This window comes from Megascapheus bottae, chromosome 19 (genome assembly GCF_031878675.1).
Source record: "Megascapheus bottae isolate mThoBot1 chromosome 19, mThoBot2.hap1, whole genome shotgun sequence".
NCBI lineage: Eukaryota > Metazoa > Chordata > Mammalia > Rodentia > Geomyidae > Megascapheus > Megascapheus bottae.
In genome coordinates, this window is record NC_143527.1 from 46,022,292 (window position 1) to 46,047,612 (window position 25,321).

The 25,321-nt window shown below is 43.9% G+C and overlaps 1 protein-coding gene and 1 long non-coding RNA gene across 2 annotated transcripts in view; one reads left to right on the forward strand and one right to left on the reverse strand.

Annotated features, from left to right (window-relative positions):
* The window catches only part of Akain1 (A-kinase anchor inhibitor 1), a 40,153-nt gene extending 28,589 nt beyond the window's left edge, over positions 1 to 11,564 (forward strand). The window contains exon 2 of the mRNA XM_090353603.1: positions 10,686 to 11,564. Within this exon, the coding sequence (XP_090209729.1) occupies positions 10,686 to 10,894 (209 nt within the window). The 3' untranslated portion in view covers positions 10,895 to 11,564. The remainder of the gene's footprint in view (positions 1 to 10,685) is intronic.
* A 12,826-nt stretch (positions 11,565 to 24,390) lies between these two features.
* LOC150049953 (uncharacterized) lies at positions 24,391 to 25,321 on the reverse strand. Its single transcript, XR_016538850.1, has 3 exons — positions 25,044 to 25,321; positions 24,751 to 24,846; positions 24,391 to 24,447 (listed from the first exon to the last, which is right to left on the reverse strand). It is a non-coding gene; the product is annotated as an uncharacterized LOC150049953 (long non-coding RNA).

Below are 25,321 nucleotides of genomic sequence, written 5' to 3' on the forward strand. Positions count from 1 at the left end.
TTTTCTTTTCTGTGTACATTTTTTTATTGTAATTAGTAAAAGGGTTACATGATATTTGCCAGATAGAAGGTGTATTAATTCACATACATTGATACCCTTTCACATGTCTTGGTACCCATTTCCCTCCCCCCCCACATTCCCCACCCGTCTTGGTTTTCCCCCCTTCCCTATCAAATTTCAAATATCCAAATACAAATAAATTCAATATATCAGATAACAAAGTGAGATACTATACCAATATGAGATAACCAAGGGACAGCAAAGGAGATGAGAGACAACATCATACATTAAGGACAACAATCATTCATTATATGGCTTTTGTTTCAATATCCTGGAGGTCCTTTCAATTAGCTTCACATTATATGGCCTTATGTATCAAGATTTTGCTCTATTGCAGATCTCTGCTAGTAGAGCCCAAGGTTTCTACTGATTATGACGAATGAGGGAAACCATTGAGCCTAAGTTCCTTTGAGTCTGGCTTACTTCACTTAATATGATTTTTTCTAAGTCTTTCCATTTCCTAACAAATGAGGCAATGTCATTCTTTCTGACAGCAGCATAGAATTCCATTGTGTACAAATACCACAACTTGTTGATCCACTCATCAACTGAGGGACATCTGGGTTGGTTCCATATCTTTGTAGAGTAGGGTTTCTATGTATTTCTTTTTGGTTCCATTTGTAGATGTAACAGTGATAACTTGAGTATTCATTTCTTTCTTTATGATGAATCAAATGTTTCACTTGTAATACGCAATTTGACTACGAGGAAGCAGAAGCTTATTGAAATGAAGACAGAAAGATCCAGAAAGGGGGATTCAAAGCCACTGGCTTTAGAAGGTTTTCTCCCCCCAAGAAGGATGGCTACAGAGCTTCTGAAGTTGGCAGGACTGGATGTGTTCTAAACAATGTGTGCAGGGTTGTGGAGTTCTTGAGTGTGTTTTCATGACAATTGTTAGTCAAACAGGAACAGAGCCATTGGGGCATGACACGACCCAAATGAAAGGTGCAAAGGCATTTCCATACTACCTCGTTCTGAAGACTACTTGAGGCCATATTCAAGGCCTTGGCTCTTTTATTTTTATTTTTGCTAGTCCTGAGGACTAAGTTCAGGGTCTCAACTTGAACTTTCTCAATGCTAACACTCTACTTGAGCCACAGCTCTAACTTGCAGCTTTTTTCTGTTTATGTATGGTACTGAGGAATCAAACCCAGGACTTCATGCATGCTAGGGTAAGACTCTACCACTAGGTCACACTCCTGGCCCCAGGGCCTTGGCTCTTCAGAGGAGCTAATAGAGATATAAGACAAGGAGAAAACAAGAATGTAGGATAAAATGATAAAGGACAAAAAAAATTACATGATGTTGTAATAAACTCAGAAAAAGCATCTGATAAATAAATGCATCTTCATGATAAAGACCTTTGAAGATGAGACATGTATAAAAGGATTATACCTCAGTATGATAAAAGTTGTATATGACAGACACAGAAGCTTTCATGATACCTAATAGAGGGAAAGATGATAAGATTTCTTCTGAGATTAGGAATGAGACGAGGTTGTCCATTCCTTCTGCTCATACTCAATAGTGTACTAAAAGTTTAGCAAGATAATTAGGGAAGAATAAAATGGGGAGATTATTGTAAGGGGAATCAGATTCAAATCCAGACAGGAGAAAACAGAGAGAAACCCCATTTTGAGAGGTCGAATTTGGAGTCTTCACTGGAGGCTGGCGAATGCAGATGGATTCCTGTCTCAAAGATCTGCAGCCTGGAACAGACCTTGCACAAAGCTTTTGTTTTTTGTCACTCATGGGGCTTGGACTCTGGGCTTGGGCACTGCTCCTGAGCTCCTGAGCTCCGGGCTACTACTGCCCTATCCTTTGAGCCAATTCATCTAAGAACATTATTGAGCTCTTTGCTTCTTTTTTTCAGGAGAGACATGTGAAATATTTTGACATGATAAAGGAGTCAAGCCTGTTCAAGGAGAAGGGAAACATTTCACTGGACTGTATAACCTTCCTCGGGGGAGCCTCCTGACATCCTTACTCAGGGACAAAAATGGATTTTGGAGATCTGATGTAGCTAAATTTTAGAATTATATTTCCTGATGGCTGGCCACATCTGGGAATTTGATTCTTTAACAGATTAATGGCGATTGTTTGGAACTGTGTAGTCTGTTTTAGTGAGGGTAGTAGTGTGATGGGAGTAAAATCACTCACCCTATTAACAATGATTCTCTTCCTCCTCACTTCCCCTGTTGGGTGAGAAGGGAGAGCACTTGGCTAATTTTGCTTATCAGCTGGAAATCCTCTGTTCAATATTTTAAGAGATCTCCTAACGCGGTCAAATAATTTTCATCTAAGACAGGGAGAGAGAGGACTGTATTTTCAAGCTGCTCTGGAACTCCTGGGACGATGAATGTATAAATGCACTAGCAGGAGTGCTGGTGGTTACTCTGCATGTTTGATAAACACAACCACTGCCTTCCAAAGTCTGGGACACCAGCTCAACAACTTTGCAGGACCTCCAGCCCGCGGCAACCCCAGGAATGACCACCGGAGGGCAGCAGAGCCCGCGGGAGCCCCAGGAGCCAGGCAGGGCCATCCCTGGGCTTTGTGTGTGTGTGGGGGAGAGGAGTCTCTGCTCTCAGCTTGGGCCTCAGTGGCACTTCTTTTCCGTGCCCTGACTATGAACCCCCTCATTTCAAGAGCTCCTCACCCCCCCCCACTCTCCCAAGGTGACTTTGGGGCTCGGCGACACTGGCTGCCATAGAGGTCGCCAGGACCTAGGCTTCCTTGCATCTCCCCTGGTCTTTAGAGGAAAAAGGATGGATTTATGGGGACCATGAAAAGCATGGCCCACGTGGGGACAGAGTCGGGGTGCTTTGCCCTTGGATTCCTCTTCCCAGCCTTCCCCCAGCAGAAGATTCTGGAGCTGCCACTGACTGCAAGTAACTATTGATTCTTGGGAGACCCTGGATTTCCTCAGTGTCAACCTGACTGCAAAGGAACAAAACAAAAAGAAAACCCTCAAGTTTTGGCTAAATTCTGCGGCTGAATTTCCAAGTATTCAGGAAGTGAAATCCTTGAATATTTCCAAGATGTCAATTTCCCAAACATGTCCCCTGCCCCTGCCTCCTATAGGGAAAAACCTTTACTATGACTCTGTGTGTGTGTGTGTGTGTGTGTGTGTGTGTGTGTTGTTTCCCTGGCCTAATCTACTTAGTTTTAACATAATCCAATTTGTCAAACATTTCTTTTTCTTTCTTTCTTTTCATACATTTTTTATTGTAATTAATAGAAAGGCTACATTATATTCACCGGATTGAAGTTGCATTACTTCACAAACATGGATAACCTTTCTCATGTCTTGGTCACCATTTCCCTCTCCCCACCCTCATTCGTTCTTCTTTTAATGGTTGTTACTTTTTGTGTTGCTTAAGAAGTTTGGGCCTACTGTCAGGCCACAAAGATGGTTTGAGTTTATTCAAAGAGCTTGATTATCTTACTACTTTATTCTGGTACTAGGGCTTGAACTCAGGGCTAGAGCTTTCATTTGGCTTTTAAACATTTTTTTTATTGTTATTATTAAGGTGATGTACAGAGGGGTATCTCACGTGTGTGTGTGTGTGTGTGTGTATGTGTGTGTGTGTGTGTGTGTGTGTGTGTGTGCGCGTGCGCGCATGAGCGTGAGTGCATGTGTATGCTGGTAGTGGAGCTTGATCTCAGGGCCTTGGCATGTCCACTAGCATTTTTGCTTAAGGCTGTGTAGGGAGCACAATAATGATACAGATAAGCTGAGATGCATAAAGGTGTTTATTTCTCCAGTGCTAGTTCCATAGTACCTTATTCCATTACCATCCAGTAGGCGGCGCACCTCACCAACCCAATGCAAGACTCCCCAGCCTCCTCCTACCTGCCTGTCCCAGCCAGGGCCACTCACTTGGTCACACAGGTTGGCCTGCTACCACTTGATCCACAGCTTCACTTCTGGGTTTTTGCTTGTTAACAGGAGATAAGAGTTTTAGGGACTTTTCTGCATGGGCTGGCTTTGACCTTGAATCCTCAGATCTCAGGCTCCTGAGTAGTTTAGGATGAGAGGCAGGAGCCATTGGTGCCCAGGTCAGAATTGAATACTTTGGAGTAGTTTTAAGTTCACAGTGAAATTGAAAGAAAATGACAGATACTTCCCATGAACCCTCTGTCCCTACACAGGCCCAGTCTCCCCCACAATCAACATCCCCTACAGTGGAGTACACTGTGAGAATCAGTGACACACACCTCCCACTGGCACCTATGTCTCCAGAGACTGCAGAGTGCAGCATATTTGCCCTGTTGTGTCATATGTGCACTGTGGTCAGGGGCCCAGGCACAATGTCGTGTGTCAGTCGTGTTATGTTTCATCAGGAGTAATGCCAATGTTATATAATCCTTTGCTCCAATATAGATTTAAAGCCTATCAGTGATTTATGCAAAGTTCTATATGGCTCATTCCATTGGTTGGAAACTCCCTTTATGACAATGTCATATTTTACATACATGAGTTATCCATGTAGCTGTTGAATTCTTTATGTATTGTATTGGTCAATGTTTGATCTGTGCAAATATCAACACTTGAATTACAACAGCATGACAACTGGTATCGGTAGCTTCTAAACTAGGCTTTTCCTATTTTCAAAATTACCTCTATTTTTCTTGGCATAAACAGTCAAATTTGATTCCTAGATTAATTTTGTCTTTTCCCTTATTGGCATTGTTCTGTATGGGATTGCTAAAGCGCTGCATCCCATGAATGTTATATAAACTAGATTTTAGTAGTTCTGTAAGGTCAAATTTAGCCTTCTAGCTTGGTGCCAGAATCTCAGGCGTGTCTAAGCTACTCAGGAGACAGATATCCAAAGCACAACAGGTCAGGGATAACCTAAACAACAACAAAACTCCACTAGATTCCATTTCCATTATAACCAGTGGAAAGCAGGGCTAGCCAGGCACTGTTGAGTCAGGGTTATAATCTCAGCTACTCAGGAGACTGAGGTCTGAGGATTACGGTCCAAAACCTGCACAGACAGAAAATTCTATGACACTCTTATCACCCATTAATCAACCAAATATTGGAAACAGAGGTATGAATCAAGTAGTAGAGCTTTAGCCTGAGGACAAAAAGCCAATTGAGAACTTGAGTGAGGCCCTGAGTTCAAGCCTTAGTACTGGCACAACAAACATAAACCAACAAAGGAAACCAGGGCTGGGACTTGTAGCTCAAGTGGTAGAGAGCCAGCCTAGCAAGTCTAGCAGTCTCAAAGCCCTGAATTCATTCTCATACTAATACTGGGGTTGGAGGGGTGGTGGAAAGGAAGAAAAAGAAGCCAAAACCCAAACAAACTTTCAAGGACTTTGTTAGCATTCCAGTCTGAATTACCCTAAGCAGGAAAACAAATTCCTTTTCTTCCCCCATTTGGCTTTTCCAAGCCCCATTAGTCTTTGGAAGCCTGCTGGGATGGTGGGGCTGTCCCCAGAGCTTACCAGCTGTGCCATGCCACAGCTTTAATCTCACCACGTCTGGCTGCTTTAATCTCAGAATACTCCCATGCCTCCAGGCCCCTTAGGGTCTGAGGCACCTGCACTGGCCTTTTCCCAGTCCTCTCCAAAGGGCACTCACCATTCAGGAGGTCTCACATTCTGGCAGGGCCTGGCTCTTACACATGCCAGGGTCTTTCCCCTCAGTTTGACCTCCCCATCTGTCACACTCTGCCATGGTCTTCCTGCTTCCATTATCACTGGAAAAACGGTCGGATTAATCAACCTCTTTCCTTGCATCTGGCTAAAGAATTCAAGCAGGATGGAAACTATGCAATGAAAGTTCACCAGGAAAGAAATACACTTTCAGGAGATTGAAAGCAAGCCATGTCAGGGTGTGAATGATAGTTATTTTTACCCCAATATAACTTTTACTCACCTGTAAGTGGCTTAAGTCCATCTGCAAGCCCAGCATAGTGGGCAGAGCCACTGTCCCAAGATGAGGGAGGTTTAGGAATTGCATTTGACCTTTTGGGCTTGGTTTACTGGCTTAAATGGTGTTAATTAAATCTGTTGTTATAGGAATTATTGCTTGACTAACCATTAAGCTGGAATGAAGCTTGCCAATTAACCATCCTTAGGTGGGTGGAGGGCTAAAAAATCCATCTCATGACAAACCTGCTGGGCTACTTTGGCTGGATGGAAATTGCAGACAACAGTTTTCTTTCTAAAAGCTTGGGGGTACCATCGCCCCCATCCTGCCTGCATTGCGCCATCATTCATGTCTAATTGTTACTTATCACTCTTGCATTTCTCTTATTGGTCCATGCCTCTGCAACCTGCAATCACTTGGCGAGACTTTCTTTCAGTGGGTCCCTTGAACTCTGGTTCTTCTTCTAGTTTGTAAGCTCAGAACAATATTTTAATCTCATCTTCCTGCCTTGATGAAGCTGCATGGCGTCTGGGGTAAAAAGGTCGAGTGCGGGAGGACATTGGGCCCCTTCCTCTGGCGGCTTGGCCTGGTCGTTGTGTGTTTTTCCCCATCCCCCTACTAGTAGAGTGGGACTGGGCTCTAAGGACCCCGACAAGAATGAATGAATGAATGAACCACTTTCCCCTAATGACCTACAGTACATAGTACCATGAAATAGAGGTGCATCAGAACATCCCTGTCATTCAGCTCACCTTTTTCTTAGAAACATTTCATAAGGATTTCCATGTAGTTGAGGGTTGACCCTTCTGCAATAATATTGCTGGCCTCTGCAGACCAAATCAAGGGTATTCTGGATGCTCTGCCACTGACTTGATACAGGTAGCCATGGTAACACTAGGATATCACTCCAACATGACTCAAATTTCCTGTACCTGCCATCTTGAATTCCCTTTGATAGTTCAAGCCTATTTACTGAGACTGGAACCTGTGGAGTGTGAGATGGTATTGTATGTGAGTGGTGGTGGGTGGAGGACTAGCGTGGGAGGAGCAGGAAATTGGAGACCCTGGGGATGAGATTGTAGCATTTTCAGTTCCAAAGCTGTGCAGCCAGGATGGCTTTGTGAGCCATCCTGGCACAGGTGGGTGAACTGTATTATCTGGTTCTTCCTGGAAAATTCCTGTAGTTACAGAGCTGGCAGAGCAGCTCTTCCACCATTATTAAAGAGGCCAGAATTAAATCTGTGCGTATATGTGTGTGTGTGTTTTATACACTAGTCACTGGTGAGTGCTAATGGTCTTTCCAGTCTCAGGCCTTCAGAGAGGAGGTACAAATGTGTTTCTTGGTGACCCTTAGCAGTGTGGTCAACTAGGTGGTGGTGGGTCCTTTCTTGTCACATGGGAATGTTCTTAACTGAATGATTTGCAGTTGTTGGGAACATCATTTTAATGATGATATACAAGGAATTATTACTATTTTGGTGTATGTGTATGTGGCAGTCTTGGGGCTTGCTCAGGGTCAGAGCACCTTTCCTTAGTTTTTTTTTCTTTTTCCCACCCAAAGGCTAGTGTCCTACCATCTGAGGCACTCCTCTTCTCCTGATTTTTTCAAATATTTTTATTGTAATTAATGGAAGGATTACATTATATTCATCAGATAGAAGGTACATTACTTCATAAATATTGATTTCTGCACCTGGCTCTGCCTTCTGCTGGCTTGCAGCACAGTGTCCTCTCTCTGCCCTCACGTTAAGGGTTAGACTACACTGGGTCCTTGCAATTCAATGCTTGGAGCATCTGAGATCCTGATCAGAGGCCACTGGTGACCAATACCTGTTCTGCAAGGGGTGAAGTGATTCCTGGCTTCATTTTACTGTTTCTGGGTCTCCAGTAAAGTGGAACAGCTGAGAAGCAGGCCATGGGACAGCTGACCTGAGGTGTTGCCAGCACCAAATGACAGCTTTCTAGAGAGGATAGTGGTAATGCTGCATCTGGAAAGTTCTCAGCTGAATTTCAGCTGAACATATGCCAAAGGCCAGCCAGTTGCTGGATGTCCTCTGGGGAAAGGGCAGCCAGTAAAATTATGAAGCGAGACAGGGCATGAATGAGCACAAACAAGAGTAAGCCATTTCCACGAAGTCAGGGGGATGCTAGGAGAATAGAAAAAATGGTGTTGGGGGCAGAAGGTGTGGAACTGAGTCTCATAGGCTTTCCTTACCCTTGGCTGGCTTCGAACTGCAGTCCTCATATCACAGCTTCCTGCTTAGCAGGGATTACAGGTGTGAGCCACTGGTGCCTGCTTTACTTTGTTTGTATTGTCTATTAAATGCTCTAAGTGGCTTTTCTCATGTCTTTATTTATATTTCCCAGTTCCTGGATGCTTGGCACTGTTTATCCCATATCCTCTACTCAGGTGTCATTGATATGTAGGTCAAAGGGAGTAATAAAGACAGAAGATAGGATTTTTTTAAACCAACCTTCCAGGCACCCAAGGGTTCTCATATTTCCTTTGACATTTGATCAATTTATATTCATATTAGTTGGAGCTCAAATATTAGGTCACAGCTAGACTTAAGAGTAGGCTTTCTACTTTCTCCATTTCTAAACATCCAGTTTATTACTATCCATAGACTCTGTTTTTCTTTAATGACAGAAGAGCTGCATAGCAGGGACAGGGACCTTTTAGAATGGACACATACGTAGTTTGACTAAGATACTCTTTCGTGGAGCAAGCATGGATCTTCAAAATTGTTTGCACAGCTATGTTGTAAAATGGTAGTAGACAGAGCTGTCTTCATTGCATATCAGATTTGACCTGATAAAAGACCTGATGTGCGTGTGTGTGTGTGTGTTTGTGTAGGTGTGTAGGTGTGTGTGTGTCCCTTGTGTGGAAATAAAATTTAAACATCCCAAATTCTTTTTTTTAAAGCATCAATAATTCTTCATTCTAGCATTAGAACTAGTTGAGCAAATGGCTTCCCAGCCCGTGCCAACATTTCAGCCTCTCCTGAAGGTAGATGTGACCAGGTGACTACGTTTCCTCCAACAGAATGTCATCGAAATGTTCATAACCTCTGCGACAAGTCCTTGGAAGGAAATTGCTTGCCTTCCCTTGCTTTTTTTTGCTTCCTTTTGGCTCCAGTTGGGATGTCTGTTGGCCAGCTTGTCTCAGGGTAGATGAGGAGCATATTGCAGGGAATGAAAGGGCCACGAGAGGGGTGGCCTCCCTTGGGGTTCTTAATTACCGTTCCTATTGGTGATCACCCTCGTCATCACGACCATCAGATCAGAGTTACAGGCAGCCAGATAGGAAGATGGCAAAGGCCTTATCTATCCTGCCTGTTCTCTCTTAAATCTTTTTACAGAATTTGTCACTAAACATTCCCACTTCATTGATCAGAGTTTAGCTATATCTAGTTATACAGTGACCCAGATAAAAGTAAGAATTGTTTTTAACTAAGGAAAAGAAAGAAGTGTTGAGTGGACTTCTAGTTAGAAAACTCCTATCTAGGTCAACAGTTGAAAAACAATGGCCTATAGACCAAATCTACCCACAACCTTGTTTTATTATTATTATTGCAAATACATTGTTATTGGAGCAAAGCCATAAGCACTCATTTTACATGTCATCTCCAGCCAACTCCAGGCTAGCAGCGTTGAACAATTATTCCAGAGAGCAAAGGGACCATGGGCCTAACCTGCTTACCACATGGAGCTTTCTGTACATTCTCAATGGCAGTGGATGGCTTTGGACGAATGTCTTCAGTCCTTGTGATGGCCCTGTGGGAGGAGAATCGGGCTTGATAAGGACTCAGTGATTATTTTTCTCTAGCCCCAGGAGATTACTATATATGTTAGGCATATGTTTGGCTACATATAACATAACCTCAGACCAATGGTGGATTAAACAAAAAGGGTTTTCTTGTCTCCACATTCATGGTCCAGGGCTGATGGAGATGTTCACTGATGCTTATGAAACTGGGCGCTTTCTTCCCCCACCCCCCCAGACATTCATCTCCATGCTCCCTATAAGATGGCTGAATACCCAGCCACAAGTTCCACAAGTCTGCATCCCACGCAGGCAGGAAGAATGGGAAGGTGAAAATGGCCATACTGCACAAGTTTGTCCCCATCCTAAAGGCTTCTCCAGTGGACTTTGATGGTTAGGACTGTCTTGGGACCTCCCCTGACAGCTGAGGATTCTGGGATAGTGAGAATATGAACTGGATCACATTAAGGGTCAAATGGAATGGAGATTTTGTTGGAGAAGAAGAGGAAGGTGCAGAGGTGCTATAGAGGGCCCTTTACTGTAATTATGTTATTCTAATACCTTCTTATGATCTCAATTCTTTTTAAAACTTCATTTTTATTATCTTTAAGGAGTTGTGATTACTTATTTGCTATATCTAAATTAATTCTAGTTTCCACATGTGCAATGTTTTCTCTTTCTGGGCTTGACTTACTTCACTTAAAAGGAATTTTCTTTTCCAGGTCCTTCCATTCCTTTCAAATGAGCAAATGATGCAATTCCATGCTTTCTGATGGATAGATAAAATTCCAGTGTGTTTGTGGGTGTGTGCATGCGTGTGTGTGTGTGTGTGTGTGTGTGTGTGTGTGTGTGTGTGTGTGTACACAATCTCAATTCTTCTTTCCACCTTTTACCCTTACCCTCCCGGTCATAGTTCATAACTTAATTTATGTTTTTTTCTCCTCCCCTACCTTTCATACCTTTGTCTAGGTGAGAATCCTGGAAATGAGCCTGAAGAGGCAAAGCTGCAGAGTGCCAGCAAACAGATTGTGCAGAAAGCCATCCTGCAAGCTGTGCAGCAAGTCTCCCGGGAGAGTCGGCGCAGGGAGGGAAGACCCAGGGTGGGCAGACCCAGTGACAGCCGCCCCCATGGGCAGCCAGGAGGCAGGGAGCTTCCCAAGAAGCATGAAAAGAAGTAACAGGGTGTTGGATTTGGATCTTGTCACGTGCTTGGATTCTAGCCTTCCTGTTAGTGTAGGATACATTGCCAAAATGTTGCCAATAAGCACACCAAAGTGTTTTGGACAGCTTACAGTACAGTGAATTCACACTAGCCCTTGGCCAAGAAGCATTGTTTTTCAAAAGTGCATTCGATGATTCTGCTCGTTTTTATGCAGTGCCTCTAAAACATAGTGGGGTCAAATGTGGCAGTTTTGCAGCCGAATTTCCTTTTGAGGAATTTCCTTTTGAATTTTCTTTTCCTTAACAAATGAAGGTCTTATTTATTCTGCCTTTTATGCATTTTTACCTATGATTTCAACCAAGGGTCATTTTATGAAGCATTGAGTACATTTCTTTGTCTTTTATGAATAATAAAGAAAATATTAAAAGATATTAAGCAGGAGGCATGCTGGAAAGATTTAATACCTTTCAAATAACTGAATTAAAGGCTTCTGTGAAAAGCATGCAGGTTCAAGATCAAATTTAGCAAAGGCATGTTCTCAAACCCAGTGACTCAGGATCATATTTATATTTTTAAAAAGAGGGGAGTTTATGTTTTGTAGGAACTCTGTACATCTCAGTTCTCTGAATTGTTTCACAGTTGATATGGGCTTTCTGTGCAGAAATTAACTGGGGATTTATAAGTTTCTTTTCCCATTTCAAGGTTAAAGACAAGTGAGTCAATATGTATGATTTATGCCCATTGAATTTTTAGTGGCTTAATAGAGAACAGCTAGATTTGTGAACCCCTAAATGGCTGCCCCCAACTGGTGGTCCTTACCCTTGGGTTTGGTTATAAAGGGCAGCGCTTTTGGAAGGAACTCTGGGGCCTTATAGAAGCTATGTCATCGTCTGGCTATGCATTTGTATTAGCATCATATGAATAGAAATGTCTTTTCTCCTTGTTCCAATTAGACTTTTTTGTGAGATTGTGAAAAGCATAGGGGTCAGAAATGAGGAACCAAATGGGAAAATCACTTCTTTTAACTCTTTGTAGCATGAAAATTATGTGGGAAGAATAAGGTGCCAGAGTTGTGAAGGCATCTATAGAGATACGTGCATAGGTGTGTAAGTGGGGCGATTTCCTGCTCCATCCTCTGGGTTCAGTGCACATCTTTCTGGAGTCTAAGAGAGTTTCAATTGTTTTTGTGCTTCACAAAAATTACTGAGTTGGAGCTCCTGGGGACAGAGGAAGAATTTGACTTTTGTTAAAAACCTTCAGTCTTCGGAATATCAAAGGTCTGTATTTGTTAGTTGTTTCTTTTAAAAATCAAAACATTAGCATATAAATGGGAGTAAAGTTAAAATACATGTCAAAATCCAATATGTTGCACTTTTCATAACATGTGTTTTGGGTGACAGTGGATGGATTATGAGTAACTATTCTGTTAGACTATGTTTCACAATGTGTGGGTGCAATAAATTAATTCAAGGTCAATATTGTTTGTCTATACATATCTTTTATCAGAACTCATGCGAATTGAAGAATGAACTTATGTTGATGTAAAGCCATGTGATTGACATAATTGCACAATGTGTAGAGTAAACGTGGAGGTATTCAGGGAAATTAGTCTGGTGTGCCCACCAATCAAAAACCAATCCAATGCTCATAGTTTGCAAGTTTTCTGGCACTGTGTTTGCCACCCTCTGTGAATATAACCAGCCATGGTTTTTGCTGTCATATGGCAAAAACCTATAAACATGCTATCCCTTCTTCTCCGGTATATCTGCACTAATAAACTGGAGATCACTGGAGGGACATTTTATTAACCTCTGTATCTAAGTGTTATTTGTGAATAAAATATCAGCTTTGAAATAGATTGTCATTTTAAGCAGTTTTCTATACTGTACTGTACTGTAGATCTTACTTGCATATGGAAGCATGAGGCTTTCCAATGGAGGTTCTCTTCAAATTCCTAGATATGACCACCAGAGTAAGTGCTTCTTTAATGGCCCATCACTGTGACTGTCTGAGGAAAACCATCGGACTTTGAGGAAAAAGAAAAGGACGTGTGCTAAGACGATCTCAGGAAATAAGGGCAAATGTAGGAGGTTGTATCTGTTGTGATGTTTCTGTCATCAATGTCTACAGCAAGGGAGACTGATGTAAATTCCTCAAATACACGACTCTGAAACAACGTCAGCATTCAGTAAGAATGCTGGTAGAATGTTGGTAGAACGCTCTGAAAACTCAGTCACAAAAACAAATGCCTTTGTCAAGCCCCCTCCCCACAACGTGTTCTCCTCAATCCAAGTGTGATGTGATTAAGTTTTTCACGGGGCCTATAGAACTTGATTTGGCCTGGAATTATGATGAGTTTCCACTTAAAAAATTATCATTCAACACAGAGCTTTTGGTTTTGAGAATTACCTGGAATATTTAATTTTCTTTATCTCACCAGGTCACTGTAAGGTCAAATGGACAAGAGCATTGGTTCTGTGTGCTCAGCTGCTCATGTTTTTCTTTGCCTGTTTCTGGGCAGAACTGAAGAGACAAATCCTTTTTAGGTGACTTTGCCATTTTGTAATCATCTAACCAGTGCAAGCAATTTTGTAAGTTTGTATAGAACAGCTTGCTGGTTTTCAAAACATCATTAATTCACTTTTGTTTTGTACTCAATAATTTTAAGCTGCTTAGTCTTCCCTTTTGATTGGGTTTCAAGTTACAAATCTGTGAACTAAATACTAAAAATCATCATTGAATTTATGCCATTTTGGAATGAGTATGTGGATTTAATAATGTGATTCTGAAAATTAGGACAAATACAAGAATGTAAATTGTTATATCTTGACTGAATAGAAATAGAACTAACAAAAATCAGGATGTGGACAAGAAAATGATATAATGCTAATAACCTCCTATGTTAAAGTAAAAGAGAGACTTTATATGATATCAGGTTGAATGATCTAGTTAATAAACTCCAAGAGTGCCAACTTTTATTAGATTTTATAATTCCTTTCATTAACCTTAGAGGAATGTATTAAAAATCCTACCTTGTAAAATGCTTTAGGTAATGATTAGCAATCTCTTTCATTTCTGCTTGATGTTTATTAAATGAAAAATAACTGCAGAATCATGTGTATTTGTTTTTTTTTCTTTACTGTGTCATTTATTTATTTATTACTTATTTTCTCATCAGTCATGGATCTTGAATTCAAGGCCTGGGTACTGTCCCTGGGCTTCCTTTGCTCAAGGCTCCTAGTCTACCACTTGAGCCACAGTGCCATTTTTGGCCTTTTCTGAGTATTTGATTGGAGGTCAGAATCCCCTGAACTTTCCTGCCTGGGATGGCTGTAAACCGAATCCTCAGACTGGACTAGCTGGTGTTACAGGCATGAGACACTAGCATCAGGCTGTCTTTTTTTTTTCTTTTTTTTGGCCAGTCCAGGGATTGAACTCATGACCTGATCACTGTCCTTGGACTTTCTCAAGGCTAGGGCTCTACCACATAAGCCTCAGCACCAATTCTGGCTTTTTTCTATGTATGTGGTACTGAGGTCTTCGTGCATGCTAGGCAAGCACTCTACCACTAGGCCAAACTCTTGGCCCCTTTACTGTGTCTTTTAATCCGTAATCATCAGGCATACCACATTCTTCTTTCATTTTTTGTTCACAGAACATGACCAGGAAGATGCTTAATGAATGTGAAGAACCAATGTAATATTTCCACTGAGAAAAAGAAGTCTTTTCATCATTAACTTGGCCATAAGTGGTTCATAGATACGTAGTAAACAATGTAAAAAAGGATTTAAGGCTATAGTGCTTTGTGAAGTCATTTATTGATTTATCTTTGTGTGAGTGTTGGGGCTTAAATTCAGGGCCTGGGTGCTGTCCTTGGGCTTTCCTCAAGGCCAGCACTCTACCACTTGAATCATAGTACCACTTTGGTCTTTTCTATGCATGTGGTAGTGAGGAATCAAACCCAGAGATTCGTGCATGCTAGGCATGCACTCTACCACAAGGCCATGCTCCTGGCCCAGTTTTTAAAGCAAGGTGCAACTGAGTGGTAGATTGTCTTTCAATACATATGTACACCACATATGTACACCACATATGTACACACACATACATGTATATATAAATAAGTTGGCTGTACTAGACTTTGAACTTAAAGTTGAATTGCCTTCCAGGTATGCTTTCTATTACTGAGCCACTTCCCCAGGCATTTGTTTCACTAGTCATTTTTTTTTTTTAATCTGGGTCAGACCATGCCTACCTGTTTTAGTTTTTCCATTGTAACTGGGATAAGAATCTCAGGCCAGTGGCCTACCTGACCTTTCTGTTGAGTTTAGGGAATTTTTGTGCCTAGAGTGTCCTGGAATCACAAACCTCTCCATCTTAGCCTCGTGTGCTAAGATGATAGGCAGACGTCTCCACAGTCAGCTATGTATTAAAGAAGAGGTCTCATAAACCTGCATACTCAGAATAGCTGCAAGCTACCATTCTCCCAAAGTCCACCTCCCAGGTAGCTAGCAATACAGTCATTATAATGCCTCAATCCAGCTGATTTTAACTTAACTGAGTAACTAGTACCTCACTCCACACATGACCCTTGCATGGAGAGTCACTGCTTTTGCACCCTCTTACAGGAATTCTCTAATGGAGTTATTTGTGAACCAACACGGTTGCCATCCCTCCACATGTGTTCATCATTTGTCATTTCCCTATGCACAGGTGGCTTCTTTCTGCAAATTACTGTCACTCTTTGCCCGTGGACATTTTTTTTACCTATAGTAGCATGCTCAGCCTACGTAAGGGGCAATCTGGAAGTCCCTTAGGCATTAATGCTCCAGGACAGCCCTTAAACAATAATGAATATGAGCTATTACATAAAATATCCCAGCTTCCTTACTCCTCTAATGGATCAACTCTGAGGTATGGAGATATGTCCCAGAACCTTCTAGCACTGGTCCCTCGAGGAAGAGCATTTTCTCTCTCTCTGTCTCTGTCTCTGTCTCTGTCTCTGTCTCTGTCTCTCTCTCTCTGTCTCTCTCTCTCTCTCTCTCTCTCTCTCTCTCTCTCTCTCTCTCTCTCTCTCTCTCTCTCTCATTTTCTTTATTTACCTCCCATTAGTGATTCTTGGAAGGACCTACTTTAGTCCAGTTCTTACATCTGAATCTATTTCTCCATGGATAAATCTGAAGGCAGAGCTAGGAGTTTGGCCTACTTGTAGAGTGCTTGCCTAAGCATGCACGAAGACCAGGGTTCAATTCCTCAGTACCACATACATAGAAAGAAGGTGGAAGTGGTGCTGTGGCACAAGTGGTAGAGCTCTAGCCTTGAGAAGGCGAAGGACAGTGCCCAGGCCTGCCCCACAACCCCACAAGAGAAGTGAAGGCAGTAGCTTGTCACATTTTGTATCAAGGAAAACTGATATGAATGATGATTTGCATCTGTTTCAGGGAAATTGGATAAGCCTTTGTTCAGAGTCCATCTGCCTGAGTTAAATACTGAACAGGAGCTGGTGTTTTTCAGAGCAAACCCAAAGTAATAGATGGTAAATTGGTTAAGCAGTCTGATGTGTATTTAAATTTTGTTATAAATATCTTCATTATCTTGAGATTAATTTATCTTGGGTCTGTTGTTCTAAGCTGTGTAATTTATAGCCACTGGTTTCACATAAACATCAAATAGACACTGGAGGCTGTTATACTATGAGAAAAAGGCAGGGAGACTGCACCTGGGCCATATAACATAGGAATCTAAAGAACTGCAATTTTAATGTATAGGAAACAACGTGTGTGTGTGTGTGTATGTGTGTGTGTGTGTGTGCGTGTGTGTCTGGTCCTGGGGCTTGACCTCAAGATCTAGGTGCTGCCTTGAGCTTTTAATTTTCTTCTCAAGGCTAATGCTTTAGAACTAGCCACACTTTGAGCCATATCTGGCTCCACTTCTGGCTTTTTGGTGTTTAATTGCAGATAAGCGTTTCATGGACTGCCAGGTGCTACTGGCTCATGGCCTGTCATTCTAGCTACTCAGGATACTGAGATCTGAGGCTCACAGTTCAAAGCCAGTTAGGGCAGAAAAGTCTATGCCTCTCTTCTCTCCAATACAATATTCAAAAGAAGCCAGAAGTGGTGCTGTGATTCAAATGGTAGATTGTTAGCCTTGAGCAAAAGAAGCTCAGACACAGAGAGTAGGCCATGAGTTCAAGCCCCTGGACTAGCACAAAAACTAAAAAGAAGTCTCATTTACTTGCTTGCTGAGACTGACTTCAAACTGCAATCCTCAGATCTCAGTTCAAGCCCCAGGCCTGGCAACAAAAAGAAAAAGTAAAAGAAAAAGTCTTCTAAATGATAGAAAAAAGTTAGAATTCAAGTCAGCTGCAGATTTTCAGGTCAGATTTTCAGGTTTCTAGTACAGTAGGCCATGTGACTAAGTTCACTTTTCAGTACCACAAGCCTCAGTAAAAATCGACCAGAAAAGGCATACAGTTCAAGCAGAGTATGTGGCTCAAGGTTTAAGAAATTAATGTTTTGGGTTCCCAAATGAAAGCTTCATTTCACCAACAATCTATTTCTCATATCCAAGCTCCCACTTTGCTACTTGTCCAAATATGCCACCCAAATCATCCACAGACAGATGGACCCGCCACCTCAAGTAATGCCAGCACTATTACCTAGGGGTACCAGCACCTGGGCCTGAGTTCCTATCCCAATGCATCACAACCCAGCATGTAGAGAACAAGGGGCCTCTGCTGGATCTTAGCCCCATCTGCTTCATGCTTCCTGGTTGGCCCATCTGCAGTTTCTACATCCACACACCACAGTATTTTTCTCAACCGAAGATAGCAATCTAATGAGATGAAAAGACTCTTCAGTGACCTGGTAGAGGAAGATCTGTTTTGAAGGACAAAGTATCACTGGGTAGCTTTAATGATTAGAACTGAAGTGTTGCATCTGTCTTTCTCATCCCACCTTTCCAGACAAACAGAGCACAGTTAAGACAATTATGGAGCTTATAGAACACCTAGTACCTTCCAAATGTGGTACGAGTATACAAGGAATTTGACAGGGGGGATTCAGAGAGGCTTTGAATCATTAAGGACAGGTCAGTGAGCCCTTCCTCTTGACAGAGCCCATGCTCCTTCAGCTGCATGTGGTATACAGTTTAGACTTCTACCTTACAGGAAGAGACCCTCAACCTACCCTAGAAGCAAGTTTTCCTGTGTGCATGCGTGCGTGTGTGCCTGCCTGCGTGTGTGTGTGTGTGTGTGTGTGTGTGTGTGTGTCTGTGTCTGTGTGTGTTTTGGGTCTCGTTGTTGGGCTTGAACTCAGGGTCTGGGCACTGGCCTGAGCTCTTTTGCTCAAGGCTTGTGCTCTATCACTTTGAACCACAGCCCTGCTTCCAGTTTTCTGGTGGTTAATTGGAGATAAGGGTCTTACGGACTTTCTCATGTGGGTTGGCTTTGAACCATGATCCTCAGATCTCAGCCTTAGGAGAAATTCATGTCTGGTGATGCAATCCCTCAGGAAGGCTCTTCTCACATATACCGTGGCCTCACAGTAATGCCATCATATTGGAAAAATTAAAGAAGTGATCAGTCCATGGATTAGCTGAGGCCCTGGTGCTCTGATTGTCTTTGGAAACACTCTAGCAGACCTACCATGAGGTACTTTATTTCTGGATGTACCTGAAGCACATGGAGTGATAAGGAGGGAAGGGGATACATACCTATCCAGCCAAATGTGCCAAATCAGCCCTGGTGATCAAGGCAGTGACAGGTCACACTGAGGTTGCCCTCACATCCTTTCATGATTTATTTTTCCTCCAGTCTTCATCCAGAATCAATCCATCCAGCTAGGCTGGGGGCAGTGGCAATTCTAATTACTTGAGAGGTTGAGATATAAGGATAGCAATTTGACACTAGCCCAGGAAGGAAACTTCATGAGACTCTCATTTCCAATTAACCAGCAAAAATAGCCAGAAGTGAAGCTATGGCTCAAGGGGGAGAATAGTAACCTTGAGCCAAAAAGCTCACAGACATCTCCCAGGTCCTGAGTTCTAACCCCAGGATTAGCACAAAGAAGAGAAATCAGCGGGCCAAAGGTTACTGTGGAAAGAACTTCCCAAATTGGTGTTTGGTTCAATTACCTTCTATCTCATAGACTTCACTCTGTTGTACTTGAGGATAGTTTGAAATTGATCTATTTTAATACTTTCTGCAGAAGGAGCCAATATTAAGATTAGCCTTCCAAGAAATGGAAATTCTTTGACTCCATGAAGCAGACAAGTTGGTACTCGTGACTTACTCTTAAAGATCATTTATGATCTTAGGTCAAACATAAAAGTGAAATACAATTTTACATTTGATCTATTTTAGAATGCCAACAGTGGGGACAACCTTGAATACTTTTGTTTTCTTTTAGGAAGTGGTCTGCAATGACAAACATTTGTGAAGGTCAAAGTCGCTTGCAATTCTGTGGGGAGTAATAGAGATACCCGGAGCTATTAGATTACAGCTCCTTCAATAGTTTATCTTTCTTTATTTGACCTTCTGTGAACTCTTTCTTAATGTCTACCAACTTGCCTCATCATCATCTTCCAATTAAAACCATACAAAACCATACGATGGAGAGATAATGCTGAGAGAGAAAAAGGGAAAGACAAGAGAACCCTCTCAAGGTTAATGCCTGCTTTCCTTGGAAAGACTCAGCCATGCAACTTCCCAGTCTGCTGCTTTGCCTTACAAATATTCTTTTCAAAGACAGTTTTCAGAGTATATTCCACCATGTATGAGATCACCTGCAAACTCCAGTCCCACTTATTGAAAACCATGTTACGGCAGCCCCCACTGTAGTGAAATAGAGTTGACCTGTTGCTTAGGGGTGGGGGGCAGGCCCTTCCCTTCACTCTAGTACTGAGGGTGGCAGCCTTCACTACTCATACATAAAGTCATAGGCATCCTGTCAGATGGAAGACTGTCTCTGTGACATAGAGATAAAAAGAAAAGCACAGGGACCAGAGCAGAGAAGAACAAGAACTTTAATTAAATGTGAACATTCAAATCTAACTTATCTTTCTAAAAAACCCCTCCAGTCCCATTAGTATTTTACTTTCTGGTATGTACACAAATATTCATTGTAAATAAATCATATACAGAGCAAGGGCCCATGCTTCCTGAAATTCAAACCTTCAGTGGTCTCCAATGTCTGTGGTACAGCTCTGTGAAATGTACACAGACAATGGGCCAATGAGTCTGCATGTGTATGTAAGAATAAGTTCTAGCAGAGGCGTTTTCCTCAAAACCACAGCTCTGCAGTGTGTGGTTTCCATCACTTGATGAGTCTCATTCAAGCCTCATGGCAAAGGTTGGATTTTGGTGTAGCCTAACAAAGATTAGAAAGGCTGAGGGTCGGGAATTGTCCTTTGGTGAATCTTTGAAGAACAGAACTACGATTTTGGGAGTGGAAGAGCCAAGTGCACAAGTGGTGGTGACCTGTAGTAGAGTCCAAAATGTCAGGTGATAGTGTGGTGGGTACAGTTGTCCTGTGATGGCACAGGGTGCCCGAGGCACTCAGGGAGTCCAAGGAGGGAAGGGGAGTTTGGCTAATGCAAGTAGCCTGGGCACAGCAGGGTGGTTTTGTAGGTGGAGTGTGGGTATCCTGGGCTGGAGTAAAAGAAGGTGCAGGGTGGCCAGGGCCACTCAAGTCATCATGGTCAGTAGGACCCAGGGAGGCATGCGCACGTGGAGCTCTCCTTAAGCCTTGCTTCCCCTCCTCTTCCTGTGGAAGAGGCTGAAGCTGGATCTCTGCTTGGCAGGTGTCCTCCGGGGGAAGGTGTACTTCCGCAGCACCACATGGTAGACGTCCATAGTCTTCAAGGCATAGAAAACGTTGGCATCATCAGGAATCCTCAGCTCTGGTGGAAGAGGGACACAAACCTTAGCTGTCCAACCTGGGGCTGAGACCACTGCCATTCCCATGCACTTAGAGATCAATTGTGGCTTAGGACCCCGAATGCCTCCAATCTCTGACTCCTGCATGGGAAAGAACTGCGGAAAACTCCTTTCTCAGAGGACAACTTTGGACTTCAGGTCCTGCCAGGTCAGGGTGAAGGAGGCACAAGCTAATCCCCTTCTGACCTCACTGCTGCCTTATCAGCATCACAGACACAACAGGCTTTGCAATGTGCAAACCAGCTCTCCTAAGATTGTCCTACAAACATGGACCCTCAGGACCACAAAAAGCAAGGCCTAATTCAGGCTTCTTGCAGTGAGTTCCAGGGTCCTCTAAGACCATGTGCCCCAAGTAGACTGCAAGTCCTGCCTTTGGCCTTTAATTTCTCCCCAGGCTCCTCTGTCCTGCACTCTTTGTGAGAGGAAAACCCCATGCTGTGAGAGGGAAAACCCCATGCTGCCAGCATAGTGGGAAGGGTCACAAGGTAGGAAGGAATTCAGAACACATCCTGCATGGAACTTGTAATCAGTAATCAGTGCTGATGAACTCCACAAAGAATTGGACAGATTCTGCACCTCATTGCAAAGACAAGGCAGCAACACCACTGTGGCTCATTACCATTTGTGTTCCAGGTATACATGAGTCTCACATGAGTCTGACTTCTCTTATCATCTGTGAGTCTGTCTCTGTCTCTATTTTCTTGCCAGTCCTGGCCCTTGAACTCAGGGCCTGACCACTGTCCTTGGGCTTTCTCAAGGCTAGAGCTCTATCACTTGAGCCTCAGCACCATTTCTGGCTTTTTTCTATGCATATGTGGTACTGAGGAATCAAACCCAGGTCTTAGTGCATGCTAGGCAATGACTCTACCACTAAGCCAAATACCCAGCCTGTCCCTGTCTCTTTGGCTACTTCAGTCTCTGTCCCTATCCCTGTCTCTCTGTCTCTGTCTCATCTACCTAAACTTTTGGCTAGCTTTTCAACTTATATCTTTTAGGAGTAAGTCAACTTTTGGCTTACTTATCTAACTCAGTGACTCGGTTCTCCCCCTGACCTGTTTGTTCAAAATAAGTGTTGTGCCACTGGCGCCATATGATTTTGCCTGCTTTTACTGTGGTTGATAGGAAGAAAGAGAATCACAGACTTCTAATCCAGGCTGGCCTCCAACCTAGCGCCTCAGTGGAGCCTCCTAATGAACTGGGTTTGTAGGCTGAGTCCTAGGCACCTGGCTTCTAACTCATTTGGAAGAAAAACATAGGTAGAGAATATTGGGAAGTTGCCCATGAGTTCTCAATAGCTCTTTCAGGGCTTGCATTAGTCCATGATATAGGGTAAGTGGTGTTTGGAGGCATAGTTTTAATGGTGTGGGAACAATGCAAGGGTCTCAGGAACTCGGCACACATGTTACAACTAAGTGACAATCAAGTGTCAGGTATTTTCTGAAGTCATGTGTTCACATTGGAGAATGACAAAGTCCGTTCTGGTGAGCAAGCCAGCCATTCTGTCCTATGAGCTGTATTGTCTCCACTCCTCACGGATGGTCTCTGCACTGGCTACTTCCTCCTTAGCCAGGGCAAGAACAAGCATGTCCATGAGGGCAATAGCTGTGCAGCAACCAGGGCTGGCTTGGGATGGGGTCTAAGGCTGCGCTTATGCTGCCATACCCTGATGGAGGGGTTGGTGGGTGAGGACACTCTCTCCTGCCAAGCTTCTTTTTTTTGCTCGACCTAGGGGCTGAAATCAGGGCCTGAGTACTGCCGTGGGGCTTTCTGAAGGCTAGAGTTCTAACAGCACCACTTCTGGCTTTTTTTCTTTTTTTCTTTTTTTTTTTTTTTGCCTATGCATATATTTCGTAGGGATCGAACCCTGGTGTTCTTGCATTCTAGACGAGCTCTCTACCACCAGTCCAAACTCCTGGGCCCCTGCCCACTTACTTATTTGCCTGTCCTAGCTATTGGTTTAGGACTCACTTTGATCTTGTGTGATGATCTGCACCAGCTCTAAGTCTTCTGGCTTGTATCCACGCACCTGGAATTTCTTCATAGCTTTCACGATGACGTCTCAGGTCTTCTCCTGGTTGGTCACCTGGGTTGGATCAGGAAACAGGCCCTGAGGACTGGGTCCCAGCGGTCCCTCCCTGAAGTCAGTATCCAGGGCTTCTGTGGAACCATCTCAGTGTTAAACATGAGAAATGCCATGGGGTGTCATGGGTGTGTTTTAACTCTTCCTTCCTGAAGAGGAGTCCATGCATTGAAGTTGGTTATTTAGTATTCTTAGTAGAGTTTACCAGCACTTCCTGGATCTGCTTTCCAATTTTGGGCCCCTGACATTTAGTGGAATACACAATAAACTCCAGAAACCCCAGGCAAGGGAGGGGCCAGCCAAGTGCCCAGTGCCTGCTCCTAGCCAGGTCTGGGGTGAGTTGGAGGATGCAGTGATGAACAACACCCCATGGAGCCTTGATCAACTCCCCTAACACTGAGAGTCCAGGAGAGAAGTTGTTGCCTCCCCAGATGACTGCTCATGACACCCATTCTCCTTCCTGTTGGTGAGAGGACTGAACCAGATGCAGACACCAGACCCAGCATGAGGAAGGAGGGGCTCTGAATGTCATCTGCCCAGTCGAGTAGCTAGAAGAGCAGACATCTCTCTCTCCTGTGAGGAGTTTACTTGTGAGCAGATCTTTTAGCTCCATCATCTGCAGCACCCTGCCTTAGACATTCCTCATCTTCCCAGAACATAGGATCCCTATGTCTCGCTGTCCTCCAACCCAGATGTGATTGTCAGAAGAGCCTGCTAAGTAATGTGCGAGGATTGTCTGTGAGACAGTAAACAGTCTCAACTGGCAATCGTGTTCATTCACTACTAATCTTGTGATCAAACACCAGCCTTTAGGTTGTTTCCTGGGGAAAGTGAAGTATCTAAACTATGCCCTCCAGAGCCTAGGATTTCCCCAATCTGTGTCCGCATGCTTCCTCTTGGGACTCCTCACTGACCCTGCCTGAGGATCTATTCTTGCCTGGAGACTGGGCATAATTTTCCCTCCCTCTTTTTTAGGTCAGAAGAGCAGAAGGAAATGCAGCCGCCCAACTCACCTCAATGCTTCTGCATAGACGTCTGTTTTCCACAGGCAGCACCACCCTGATGACACACGAGTCTCCCAGCCTGAGATGGGGAGGCGCAGATGAGCTGTCACTACTCTGCCCTGAGGTGCCGCTGTGAGTGTTGGCTGAATTGGTGTCCATTGTGCTGGTGTCTGTGGGTGAGGATTGGCTGGCAGAGGCCAAGCTGGTCATCCCAGTGGACCGGGAGGAGGATCCCTGGACCTGTGGATGACAGCAACATCAGGAGAAGTCCAGGTTTCCAACCAGGTCTAGGGCTTTCCTCTCAGGCAGTGGAAAGAGGACTATGGGCAAGACAGGAAGTCACCTTTTTCGGGTCTCCTGAGGATGTTTGTGAGATGCTCCTGATGAGCTCTGGGTAGGAGCTGGAGGAGGGAGCTGACTGCACATTGCTGTCTGACTGCACTGCAGTGGTGTTTGTGCTGCTCATCTCAGGGCCAGCCTTCTCCTGGTCCATCCACTTCAACTGGGAGCTGCCATTGGTACTAGGTGCAGTACTCTGGGTCTGGTGGCTTTAGAGAAGGCTCAGCTTACTGAAGGAACTTCTCTCAGGACACACACAAGACCCTCGACCTCAAACACTGGGGACCCGAATCTCCACTCCATGATCTGGGTCAGTTAACATTTTCCCATTCCCTTATGTGATGGATGAATCACAGAGCCAGAACTCAGTGTAAGCAGAGGCGCAGACACCCCAGAGAACTGAGTGCCACACCTGGCTTCTCAATGGAAATGTCTCATCCACAGCCTGTCTCATTCCCACACCCATCCCATCATCTTCCCTGGCTCTTGCCCATCAGTGGCCAGGTCCTTACTTCTTCCAGGCCTTCCAGATGCTGAAGCGCTTCTTGGTCGGAGGGCTTGCAGTGTCATTCTGTCCCGGAGGCTCCAGTGCACATGACAGGTCATAGCTAGGCAAGGGGTGTGAGGTGAGCTGACCAAATTGAAGCTTGGGACCTCCCAGATTCTGCTTCAATTCTGAGCCTGCCACCCACCTGGTCACTGCCCCTAGGGAGTGTAAGTCCTCAAGTCCAGACATATGACACTCAGGGTGGCACCACATCCCAGTGACAGGCGACTCTCCCTGTGCTAGTGCCTCCCAGCTTACCTGGCCTCCTCGCTGATCCTCTCCAGGTCTCTGAACCAGCCTAGAAACTTCTCGTCTGGGGTGATGTGTTCATAGCTGCAGCTTGCCTGTAGCTGCTTCAGTTGCTCCATGATTGCATATTCCTGGCCAGGGAGAGCATGAGTGAGTGGAGGGCTGTGCTGTGATGCCCAGGTGAAGAGCATTCACCAGGCTTTGCTCTGGGAAGCCTCAGTGCATCAGGGTGCTGTGGCTCTCACAACTGTGTCCACACTCATTCACAGGAAGCTCTCCTCTCCCAC